This window comes from Muscardinus avellanarius (assembly GCF_963383645.1).
Source record: "Muscardinus avellanarius genome assembly, chromosome: 6".
In the NCBI taxonomy this organism is placed as follows: Eukaryota; Metazoa; Chordata; class Mammalia; order Rodentia; family Gliridae; genus Muscardinus; species Muscardinus avellanarius.
In genome coordinates this window covers 47,134,146-47,146,494 of record NC_137791.1, presented here as the reverse complement: position 1 = coordinate 47,146,494, position 12,349 = coordinate 47,134,146, and the positions used below count along the sequence as shown (strand labels likewise).

The 12,349-nt window shown below is 39.2% G+C and overlaps 1 protein-coding gene across 1 annotated transcript in view; it reads left to right on the top strand.

Moving 5' to 3' along the window:
• TET2 (tet methylcytosine dioxygenase 2) overlaps positions 1 to 12,349 on the top strand; it is a gene marked incomplete at both ends in the record, with an annotated part of 36,838 nt that overhangs the window by 17,146 nt on the left and 7,343 nt on the right. The window contains 2 exons of the mRNA XM_080698006.1: positions 1,030 to 1,180; positions 4,737 to 4,826. Of these exons, the coding sequence (XP_080554132.1) occupies positions 1,030 to 1,180; positions 4,737 to 4,826 (241 nt within the window). The remainder of the gene's footprint in view (positions 1 to 1,029; positions 1,181 to 4,736; positions 4,827 to 12,349) is intronic.

The following is a 12,349-nucleotide window of genomic DNA, read 5'->3' as shown; positions in this document are numbered from 1 at the left end:
TATTGTTTCTTGACTTTACTTTTGATTATTGGCATTACAATGTATCTGGATAGAGGTATTATAATCACACTATTCTGTTTTAATCCAAAAACTAGAAAGCACTCTAATGCCCATCAATGGTAGAATGGCTAATTTGTAGAATAGTCACAATGCAATGTGATATTCAATGAAAATTAATAACCACAACTACATGAAAAATATAGATACTCCAAACAGTGTTTTAGAAGAAGCCAAAAAGAAATATGCTCATAATTTTATATACATGTGTGTACGTCAAGTATAAAAATAGGTAAATCTAACCTATTCTCAGAGATCTCAATCTCTTCTGAGCGAAATTACAATGGGAGTAATGGAAGGAATAGACAGTTACTGAAAGAAAGAGGAAATTCTAGGATGCTGGTAACTCTTGTATATTGTTTGGTGCTGCCCACCCAGGTACACTATTTGTGAACATTTCAAGGTGTTACATTTATGTGTTCTTTTATGCATATATGTTATGCCACAACACAAAGGGTGTTTTTTTTTTTTTTTTTTTGGTGGTACTGGGGTTCCTGGAAGCCCTTCTACCTTCAGGATACATTTCCACGGGCCACACTCCCAGACCTACTTTTTTTTTTTTTTTAAATGTGGAAACGGAGTCTCTTAAGCCAGCAAGGCTGGCTCCGAACCAGCGCGATCCTCCTGTCTCTGTCTCTCAAGTGCGGGGATTACAAGCGTGCGCCACCACGCCCGGCAAACACAAAAGTTTTGATTAATTATTTTTGCGCTGCAGCTGATCACGCTCTCACACGCTTAGGCCGGTATCAATCACTGAGCTACATACTTTGCCTCCAGAAGGTTTTTTTTTTTTTAAGTTGTGTTTTAACGTTGATTGAAATAGTTCTGTATATGGTATGGTACATCTCAGCATAATACCGATTATGTTTGAATTCCTTTCAAATTAATGTTGGACGCAGATATCCAGAATATGAGAGCAGCAACCTAGGTAATGCCTCCACAGTCTTAAACTTGGTCCCTTTAATTTCTCAGGAGAACCTGTGCCTGTCAGGGGCTGCATCCAGAGACCTGTGGTGCCTCCTTTTCTTTTGGTTGTTCGTGGAGCATGTACTATAATGGATGTAAGTTTGCCAGAAGCAAGGTTCCCAGGAAGTTTAAGCTGCTCGGGGATGATCCAAAAGAGGTTGGTTTGTTTTCTGATTTATACATATTTTTTAATGGAGAATTGATAAGCATGGATGAAGTAGACCATTCTATATGACCTATTGTTATGCTTTCTGTAGCAGAGGGAATTTTATCTCCACTAAATCAACAAAATTTTGGCTAATGTATGGACACATAAGAAACAGATAAAATAGATACTGAAGTAACAGATAAAACTTGAATAACAAATTCTAGCTATGGCCTTTTCTATTAGTTTATATATATATTTATGTTAATTCCAGAGTCTTCAGTATTAAAACAAATGAGGATTGGTGGTATATGACTGCTACATTTTTTTTTCTTTTGGTGGTACCGGGGATGGAACCCAGAGGCTTTCTACCTCTGGGCTATACTCCCAGACCTTTTTTATATTTTCTTTGGAAACAGGGTCTCACTAAGTTGCTGAGAGCCTCACTAAGTAGGTGAGGCTGGCTTCAAACCCGTGCGATCCTCCTGTGCAGGGATACAAGCGTGTGCCACCACACCCGGCGACTGCTACATTTTAAAAAGACTTCTTCTAGTCATTTACACATTATGAGCTTTAGTTTCACATTATGCATATACAATTAAGTAAACTTATTTAGATTTTAATATGAATATCTTTTGTCTTTTCTCCAGAATATATTATTTCTTACAATATAATTTTTAAGTTGTGAATTTTTATAATATTTGAGCCAGCATGTAGTCTTAGAGTATGACAATTGAAAGATCAGAAACTCTCACTATATTTAGCACATGAATATTACTAAATTTTCAGTCACTTTATCTTATATTTTTCTTTGAATTTCAAGTACAATTAAAATAATATACTGTTATTTTGTGTGTGTTGTGCAGGGGATTGATTCTACCTCCAAACTATACCACTAGACCTATTTTAAACATTTTGACAGTTGCTCATCACCAGGTTGATGAGTCTGACTGTTTGCTGAGGATATGCTCGAACCTGTGATACTTTTGTCTTAGCTTCCCAGGCTCTAAAGATGGTATTATGCTATTAACACTTGTGTTCCGAGACAAGTGTGGTACTACAATTGTAGCGATTGGAAGCTGAGATAGGAGGATTGCAAGTTGGAGGCCAGCCTAAGCAACCTAGTGACTTATTTATTTGTTTGTTTATTTATTTATTTTTGGTGGTACTGGGGTTCCTGGAAACCCTTCTATCTCCAGGCTACACTCCCAGAACTATTTTTATATTTTTATTTGGAAACAGGGTCACTTAGGCCAGTGCGGCTGGCTTCAAACCTGTGCGATCCTCCCGTCTCTGCCTCCCAAGCGTGGGGATTACATGTGTGCACCACCACGCCTGGCACCTCGTGACTCTTTTAAACTAAAAAATAAGATAGAGCTGGAGGTATAGCTCACAGGTAGAACACTGTTGGATTCAGCCCCCAGTACCAAAATAAGTGTTTCTCTAATGATTGAAAATTTATTTTTTAATATGTGATATTAATAGTAAATGAAAATATAATAAAGTACAAGCACCCTTGAGATCATGTAACTTTTCAAAGGATGATTTCAATAGTAAATATATTGCATGTAGGTCCTAGGCATTCTCAGAAGATATTTAATCTTTTTTTTGGTGGTGGTACTGGGGTTCCTGGAAGCCCTTCTACCTCCGGGCTACACTCCCAGACCTATTTTATATTTTTATTTGGAAACAGGGTCTCTTAAGCCAGTGGCTGGCTTTGATCCTCCTGTCTCTGCCTCCCAAGTGCAGGGATTACTGGTGTGCTCCACCACGCCCGGCTTTAATAATCTTTTAAAGTAGCAATTAGTTTGAATTTCTTTTCATCACCTCTTCTTTTTCATTCAAATCCAGAAAAGTTAGTCCCCTTGTACTGCCTCCACTGAGCACAGGGAACTACAGAGACCTGCTTACCTTCTAACCTTTGTCTATATATCAGGTCGTCAGAGCTAACAGCTGTTTTTTTTATTTTTTGAGTCATAATCTGAGATAAATGTTTGAATAACTTATCTTTTTTAAAATCATATTATTTAAGTCAGTTCTTTCTGAGCAGGTCCAGTAGAAGTGTAACTGAGCATTTCATCCTTCAAGTCAACTTTGCAAAGTTTTTCATACATACCACAGTCTAGTTCTAAAAAGCTTATCCACAGCCCGGGAGGCCGAGACAGGAGGATCGCACCGGTTCAAAGCCAACCTCAGCTACTGAGTGAGGCTCTCAGCAACTTAGTGAGACCCTGTTTCCAAATAAAACAGAAAAAAGGTCTTGGAGCATAACCCGGAGGTAGAAAGCCTCTGTGTTCCACCCCCAGTACCACCAAAGAAATAGTTTATCCACTTTTAAAGTGGTTAATAATTTTTATTTGTTCTAAAGAAAGATTGTTTCAAGTGCATGTGTGCGTGCGTGCGTACATGTGTGTGTGTGTGTTTGATCTCAGGGGCTTTCTTCCACCTTGGAGTTACACACCTAGCCTTTATTTTTTATTTTGAAATGGGGTATCACAAGATTGCTGAAGCTGTACTCATACCTGTGGTTCTCCTATATGTGCCCCAGGAGCACATATACATTATATACATTTCAACTTTTGAAATGCTATCGCTATAAACATTACAAAAAATAAAGATCAGAAACTGGAAATACACAATTAAACCATAATCACCCCCACCCTTTGTGGTACTAGGGACTCAACCCAGGGCATTCTACCTCCAAGCTAAACCCCCAGCCCTATTTTATTTTGAAACTCAGTCTCACTAAGTTGCTAAGGCTCTTGCTAAAAGTTACTGAGGCTAAACTGGAACCCATGATCCTCCTGTTTCAGCCTTCCCAATTCTTGAATCACGTGCACGCACCACCACACCCCAGCCAATCAAATCCTTTTCATAGTTCATCTTCCTTGGCAGGTACTTGGACAGTGAAAGCGTTTGCATATAAAGAACTGTCTGGCTTCATTAACCCAACCCTAAGTTTAGCATACGCTTATATTTATAAATTTAAATATAATTTATAATGACAAATATCTACCTGCAAACTAGAAACTCGAGTTAATATTACTTAAAAATTGCTTAAGAGGTAAAATTAAATGTAGTCATTAAGTCAAGCATGATGGTACATGCCTATAATCCAAGTATTTGGGAGGCTGAGACAGGAGGATCACGATTTCAGGACAGTCGAATGCCCTTGGGCTCAATTGTCAGCAACACACACACACACACACACGGTCATTTTCTTATTTAATAGGCAAGCCATCACACATGTGTCTAGCATTTACGATAATAATAGTCTTCTTGTATATAAAACATATTTGTTTTTATGGCACTGGGGTTTGAATTCAGGAGCATTTTACTCCGAGCTACATCCCCAGACCTATTTTATTTTTATTTTGAAACAGGGTCTTACTAGGTTGAAGGAAGTTTCACTGTTTGCTGAGACTGGCCTTGAACCTGCAATCCTCCTGTCTCAGCCTCCCAAGTACGGGGATTATAAGGGTGCGCCACCATGCCCAGAGCAGATTTAGAATTTAATTATTTAGAGCAGATTTAGAATTTAATGTGTCTACTTACTCATTTTATACAGGAAGAGAAACTAGAGTCTAATTTGCAAAATCTGGCCACTCTCATTGCACCAATATACAAGAGACTTGCACCGGATGCATACAATAATCAAGTAAGTCCAAATAATTGTCTCTAGGGGAGTTTAATGTTTATTTATGCATTATCGATAAACTCACGAAGTACAAAAAAATCTTGAAACAATGAATTTTCTTTGTTTTTTTTTAATCTTTATTTAATTGTTGAAACTGCTGTAGTGTTCTGTTTCTATTGAAATTGGTCCATCCCAAAGAGCACAGTTTTAGTCTTCTTAGCTTTACATACAATGAACTCTTAAGGCTAGCATTGTTCTCACATGGATACTCTTTCACCAACAGTGATTGTGGGTTCCCCTGTAGCCACACTCCCCATTTGTTGTTGTCTTTTCCACCATGTGTGTTCTAACTAGAGAACTTGGGCTTGTGTTTCTCTGATTGTTGACATTGAGCATTTTGGCATTTATTTGTTAGCATTTAAAAATTTCCCCCTGTGCTTTTTTTTTTGCGCGCATGTGTGTGTGTGTGTGTGTGTTACTGAGGGTGGAACCCAGGGGCTTTTCTACCTCCGGGCTTTACTCCCAGACCTATTTTATATTTTATTTGTTAACAGGGTCTCACTTAAGTTGCTGAGAGCCTCACTAAGTAGCTGAGGCTGGCTTCGAACCTGTGCGATCTTCCTGTCCCAGCCTCCCGAGCGCTGGGATTACAAGTGTGCACCACCACATCTGGCTTATGCTTTTTTAATCAGCTGTTGATATTCTGCATATATTTGGGAAATTCTTTGTCACAAGAGTAGTTTGGAAAAGCTTTCTCCCATGCCATAGGCTGTCTCTTTACTTCATTTCCTTTGATATACTGACATTTTAGCTTGTACCATTTGTTGATTTTTTTTGTTTTTGCTTTGGTTGCCCATATGTTGGGTTCCTACTTACAAACTTGTCTTTCCTACTATTCTGAAGCATTTCCCCTATATTTCATGTCTTACAGTTAAGTCTTTGGTTGATTGTTGAGATTTGGGTTTTTTGTTTTATTTGGTTGTACTTGGGATTTAACTCCAGAGGCATTCTATCTAGGAGCTACACCCCTTCCCTGATTCCATTTCTTGTTTGGAAACAATGTCATGCTATATTGCTGAGAGCCTCAGTAAATTGCTGAGGCTGAATTCAAACCCATGATCTTCCTGTCTCAGCCCCCCAAGCACTGCATTACAAGCATGTATGTAGCCCCCATGCCCAGCTGTGTGCATGCGTTTATGCCAGTACCCCGTGCTTTACCCAATCTGTTCTGGTTACTGTGAGCTTTGCACTTTATTTTGAAGTCAGATACTATACCATCTCCAGGTTTGTTCTTTTTGCCCAAGATTGTTTTGTCTATTTAGGCTGTCTTTTCTAATTCTATACAGAACATTGTCTTGTACCTCTGTCACCGTGGTATAGTTGCCCCCTTAGATGGGGCAGGCTCCCCGAGACTCTGGGCATGGGACTTCTGTGTGTTTCTCTCCATCATGTGAGGGTGGAGTCACCTCTGAGAACATGGCAGCTTGCCTGGTAGTGTGTCAGGCTTCTGAAAGTAACTGAGCTGCACAGGGGCTTGCACAGCCTCTGAGGCCAGCTACGAGGTGGTGATGCTGCCGCTTCATCACTCGGCTCCCACACTGAGCTACAGGCCAGTGTTGCAAGACATTTCAGGTGCCTGAGGTGTGAGTGGGGACCAGGGGCCTCCTCTGAAATGCTTCCCCACCAGTTGAGGTACCTTTCAGCTTGGGCTTGATATCTGAAGATGGACAGCAGGCACTGTGCTTATTTCCCTTTGTAAGGCCATCGTCTATCTCCATACCCGCCCGGTAGCCTCCCTATGTACCCTGTTACCACCTGAAACGTGACTTCAGGACTGGTTGGTCCCTGTTTGCATCCTTTGTTATGAAAGGAAGTGTACCAAGTCCTTGTAGTCAGCCTGCTTGGTGATGTCCCCCATCAACAATTTAATTCTGGTCTTTTTATAAGTTGCTTTATGTCATACTTATGTTTTTAGAAATGTGTGTGAATTTTTTCGTCATACTGGGGATTGAACCCAGGGGTATTCTATCTCTGAGCTATACCCCTAGCCATATTTTTATTTTTACTTTGAAATAGAGTCTTGCTAGGTTGATAAGAATCTCACTACTTGCTGAGGCTGTCCTCGAACCTGTGATCCTTCTGTCTCAACCTGCCAAGTACTGGGATTACAGACATGTACCACCACACCCAGCAATCTTAAAATTTTTAAAATGGTATGAGTAAAAAGTATTTGGAGTAATAGTTATTTTAGGACTACATATTTTAGTCACTATCACAGAAAAGTACTATAAGGAATGCTTTGGTACTTTTGTTAGAAGTTTAATTCTGGGCAAGAAATAATAAATCAAGCTACTAAAAGAAGAAAATTTAGCCTATGTGTAAGATTTAAAGTTTGGCCATGATCTGGTGATTTTTTTTATGGGTGCTATTAATCAAGTAGCTTTACTTGGGAGAGAGAATAACAAGCATTGTTTTTACTCCTTTGATCTTATTATAGACTGCCTTGTATGCACTTGGCCTTCTACATACTCATATTCTACCATATTCTATTTTGTTTTGGAGTACTCCAAACTATTTTATACCTTCCCTGAACCTGGAATACTCAAAATATGAAGGTACTCAAAATTGTTTTTAAGTTACAATAAAACCTTAATTCTCAAAGATGTTTTTTTTTTAATATTTCTACATAAATATGTGCTCACATAATATATAACTGAAGCCAATTAGTGGCTATGAACAAATGTTTTTCATATCACATGGTAGTTTCTATTGGCAATGGTCATCAGTATGTGTTCACGTGCTACAGAGAGAAGTAGCCCTGCGATCTTTCCACACTGTATATGTGAAGATCATTTGAAATGATGGATCATGCCATAAACCTTGCCAACTCTTCCCAATTGAATTATCTCTACTTCCCATATCTGCATGTATGTTCTTCCTTGCTTTTTTCCTTTAAATCAGAACATCTATTGCCAAGGTTAAGCTTTATTAGGGTTTATCATTTCCTATTTCAATTCATGGAATTAGAGCCTATTTTATTTTTCATATCCACATGGTAGATTCATGTTTGCTCTACTTTTTCTTTGGTTGTCTTGTTTTTATTTGTTTTTGTTTTTGCTGGTACTCAGGATAGAACTCAAGGGCATTCTACCTGCAAGGTATGCTCCCAGCCCAACTTTATTCTTTATTTGGAAACAGGGTCTCACTAAGTTGCAGAGGGCCTAACAAGTTGTTAAGGCTGTTAGTGAACCTGTGATCCTCCCATCTAAGCCTCCTAGGTACTGGGATTACAAGTGTGTACCACCACACCCAGCTTCTATGGTTGTCTTAAATATGCTAGATGAAATTAACCATAGACGATTAGTAAACTTAAAGACAGGGCAATAGACATTTTTCAATATTAGAAAACGAGCAAAATTAGAAAAATATTCTGACTAGACCAGAGACTTTATGCTAATATATGTACGAATGGAATCCCAGAAGGGGACAGAGACAGAAAAATACTTTCAAAAGTAATGGCCAGCCGGGCGTGGTGGCACACACTTGTAATCTTCACGCTTGGGAGGCAGAGACTGGAGGATCACACAGGTTCGAAGTCAGCCGTGCTGGCTGAAGAGAGACCCTGTTTCCAAATAAAAATATAAAATACCTCTAGGAGTGTAGCCCAGAGGTAGAAGGGTTTCCAGGAACTCCAGTACCACCAAAAAAAAAAAAAAAAAGAAGAAGAAGAAGAAGTAATGGCCAAAATGTTTTCACATTTGTCCAAAAAGATAGAGCTGTAGACCCAAGGATCTCATCAATGCCACTAAAAAAATCCATAAATAGCCAGGCACGGTGGTGCGTACTTACAATCCCAGCATTTGGGAGACTGAGACTGGAGGATCACAGTTCATGGGCAGCAAAGAATAAAAAATAGGGTGATGGTGTAGCTTGAAGGTAGAATGCCCTTGGGTTCCATCCCCAGTACCGGAAAAAAAAATCCACAAATAAAAAAACTATAAAATCACATAAATTTTCCTATAATTAGTAATAGAGAAAACCTGAAAATCAAACAGAAAAGGACATAATTAGTAGGGAAAGTGATCAAAAAGATACTTGACATCAGAAAATGCAAGAAAGATAAGAGGAAAAAATTTTTAAAGTAATGAGAGAAAATAAAATCCTATCAACCCAGAAAATGTATAACCAGTTCAGACAACTCACAAAAGACAAAATCACTATTCTAAGGCATATAAAAAGTAAGAGTTCACCAACAGCAAACTAGTATTTAGAACTGTTAAGGGAAGACCTTTAGCAGAAAGAAAATGGAACAAGATTAAAAACAAAAGCATCAGACATAGTGTACATGTGGTTAAAAAAAAAAAGGCTTTCTTTTTTTTTGGGGGGTGGGTACGGGGATGGAACCCAGGAGCATTTCACCTCCAAGCTAAAACCCCTGCCCTATTTTTTTATTATTATTCTTTAGTTTGAAACAGGGTCTCACTGAGTTGCAGAGGGCCTCACTAAGTAGCTGAGGCTGTCCTCGAACCGCGATCCTCCGGTCTCAGCCTCCCAAACGCTGGGATTACAAGCTTGCGCCACCACACCAGGCTCAAAAAAGGCTTTCTTATATTCTTTTTTATTTTTTATTTTATTGGTACACTATAGTTTCACATCATAATGTGGACATATTGACAATGGCATACATTCACACAGTTCTCTCCCTCCCATCAGTGAGTGCCCAGGTTAACCATGCTACATTCACACTTATACACATATTTGAATGTAGATGTCTTTAAAAGATAACTTGCTATTTAAAATCTGTTCACCATATATAGTGAGGTTTACAGCATGTAGGAGCACTGTATCTTAGGAATCGGACCTGTACTATTGTAAAGTCTTTGTACTTACTACAGGTAGACTGAGAAAGAGTACACTGCAAGCCTCAGGCACCATTAAAAAGTGGATAGCTTGTCAGCCAGTACTGAGAGGTAAACTGGAAACAACCCTGCTGCTTATTTTGTTATTGTTAATGCGGAACAATAACAGACAAAACAAATGGAAAATGAATAGCAAGATGGCATATTTAAATCCAAACATATTAATAACCTTATCACATGTAAATGGAATTAAAACACCAGTTAATAGGCAAAACTAAGCCAGGCATAGTGGTGGAAACCTGTAATCCCAATACTTGGGAGGTGGAGACAGGATTGTTGGTTTGAGGCCAATCTCAGCAATTTAAGGAATCCCCTCAATTCAGCAAGACACTGTTTGAACCCTTTGGTTTTCACCTTCTTTTCCCTCCTCTATTCCGATTATTCTTAGGTTAGCTCTCTTAAAATGGGCCCATATTTCTTCAATGTCAGATTCCTGCCATCTAATTTTTTTCTAAGTTATAAATTATGTGTTCATTTTTGGAGTGATCTTCTAGGAGCGAGATTCTATTCTCCATGTGGTCTAATCGATTGTTTATAGTTTGAATTGATGCCTTTACTTCAATGATCACATCCTTTATTTCTTTTAGACTCTCTCTCTGAATTCTTTTCAAAGGTCCTTTATTATTTCTACAGTTATATCCCTGATTTGATCTTCTGGAGATCACTGAATTTCTGTGTTATTAAGTTTTGATATTATGGGGTTTGGGGCATTCATTGCTCTATTGTTCTTTCCCATGATTTTAGAAGTTTGTGCCTGCTCTGGGTTCTTCCCTGGGTCTCCAACTTCACTTAGGGTGCTCTGGATTTGAATTTTGTGGTAATTTCAGTCACCACCACTCCTTTACTGGGTTGTATTGTAAAGTCTCAGACCCAGGGAGTTAGTCAAGATTGTGCGAGACTGTGGGGGTGCCGAGCTGTGCGTTTTCCCACAGGGAGCTGCAACTAGGGTGTGGTATCTTTCCCACCACTACTCCTTCAATGGGTTGGACTGCAAAAAAATCAGTGCTGCGCAAGTCCCTGGGCATGCAGTTCTGAGATTTCTCCTATAGGGGCCGCAGTTTCACTTACAGTTATTGTGCGTGCTGATCTGGAGCTATCGCAGGCGTGGTGAACTCTCTGCCACTGCTGGCAATATGGCGCCACTGCTATGCTTTCAGCCCTGAGGCTGGCGTGTTCCTTTTGTGGATTTGAGCCCCCTTCTGAGTCCCTGGAAGGTGTGATGAGATTGGCCACTGGGAGTTTTAGATGTTCTTTGCACTGACAGAACTGCTGAATTACACCTGAATGATCAGCAGCTGCTCACTTCAGCTCCTTGTTTACCTTTCCTCTCTGGAGCCTGGTGCTGTGAGGCATGATGACACCGGTGTGACTCCGCAATGCGGGCTGGTTTCTTTTCTGGTCTCTGGTTGTTCTTCTAGTCTTCTTTTTCTCTGTCCCTTGTGTTTACATTTTTTATTTCTCTGCTGATAGTATTTTCTGGCAATGAAAAGCGCTGATTTTGTGGTGATAGAGATTGAGTGTTAGCAGGACTCATAAAAGCTGCTTTTCTGGGTCGCCATCTTCCCAGAAGTCCTAAAAGCCTTCGCATAAAGAAACTTCAAAGCCCAGATGATGACCTTCATGGCAAATTTTAACCTAATACTTACAGAGTAAATAGTGCCAATCCTATGAAACTCTTCCAGAAATTATGGAAATATAAATTCTTTCCAATTCATTCTGTACAGTTGGAAATATCACGACTAGAGCCAGACAAAGACACTCATGCCTAGTCATTGAGTTTAAGTTGCATAATATAAAGGGGGTAATGAGTAAACTTTGTTGTTGTTGTTGTTGTTGTTGTTGTTATTATTATTATTATTATTATTATTATTATTATTATTATAATGGGGATGGAACCCATTCTATCTCCAAGCAACACTCCCAGCCCTATTTTTTATTCTTTATTTTGAAAGAGTCTCACTGAGTTGCAAAGGGCCTCACTAAGTAGCTGAGGCTGCCTGCGAACCTGGATTCTCCTATCTCAGCCTCCCAAATGCTGGGATTACAAGTATGTGCCACCATGTCTGGCATGAGTAAACTTTTGAGAAGGGTAAATATGTACTTTATTTTGTTTGTGACAATGGTTACATAGTGCATACACACACCATCCAATAACCAGGCACAGTGGCATATGCCTGTAATCTCAGTAATTGGGATTTTGAGACAGGGTCATGGGTTCGAGGCCAGCCTCAGCCACTTTTTGAGACCCTCAGCATCTTAGCAAGATCCAGTTTCACAATAGAAAACTTTTTTAAAAAGGGCTGGGTCAGTGGCACAGAGATAGAATGTCCTTGGTTCTATCCCCTATACTACCCCAAAAAGGATATATACACACACATACAAATATATGCTGCTTCAGATATGTTCATTGGGAGGCAGGGAATACAGCTCAGTAATTTGGCAGTTGCCTTGCATTAATCGTGCCCTGGGTTCAATATTCAGCACAGCAAAAAATAATATTTACATTAATTGTACCTCAATAACACTATAAAATAAGAATTTTACCATGCCATGGTATTTGCTTTGTGTCATTTTGCTTTGTTTCAGGGTGTAAATCACAAAACTCTAAGTTGTAAATTCTAAGTA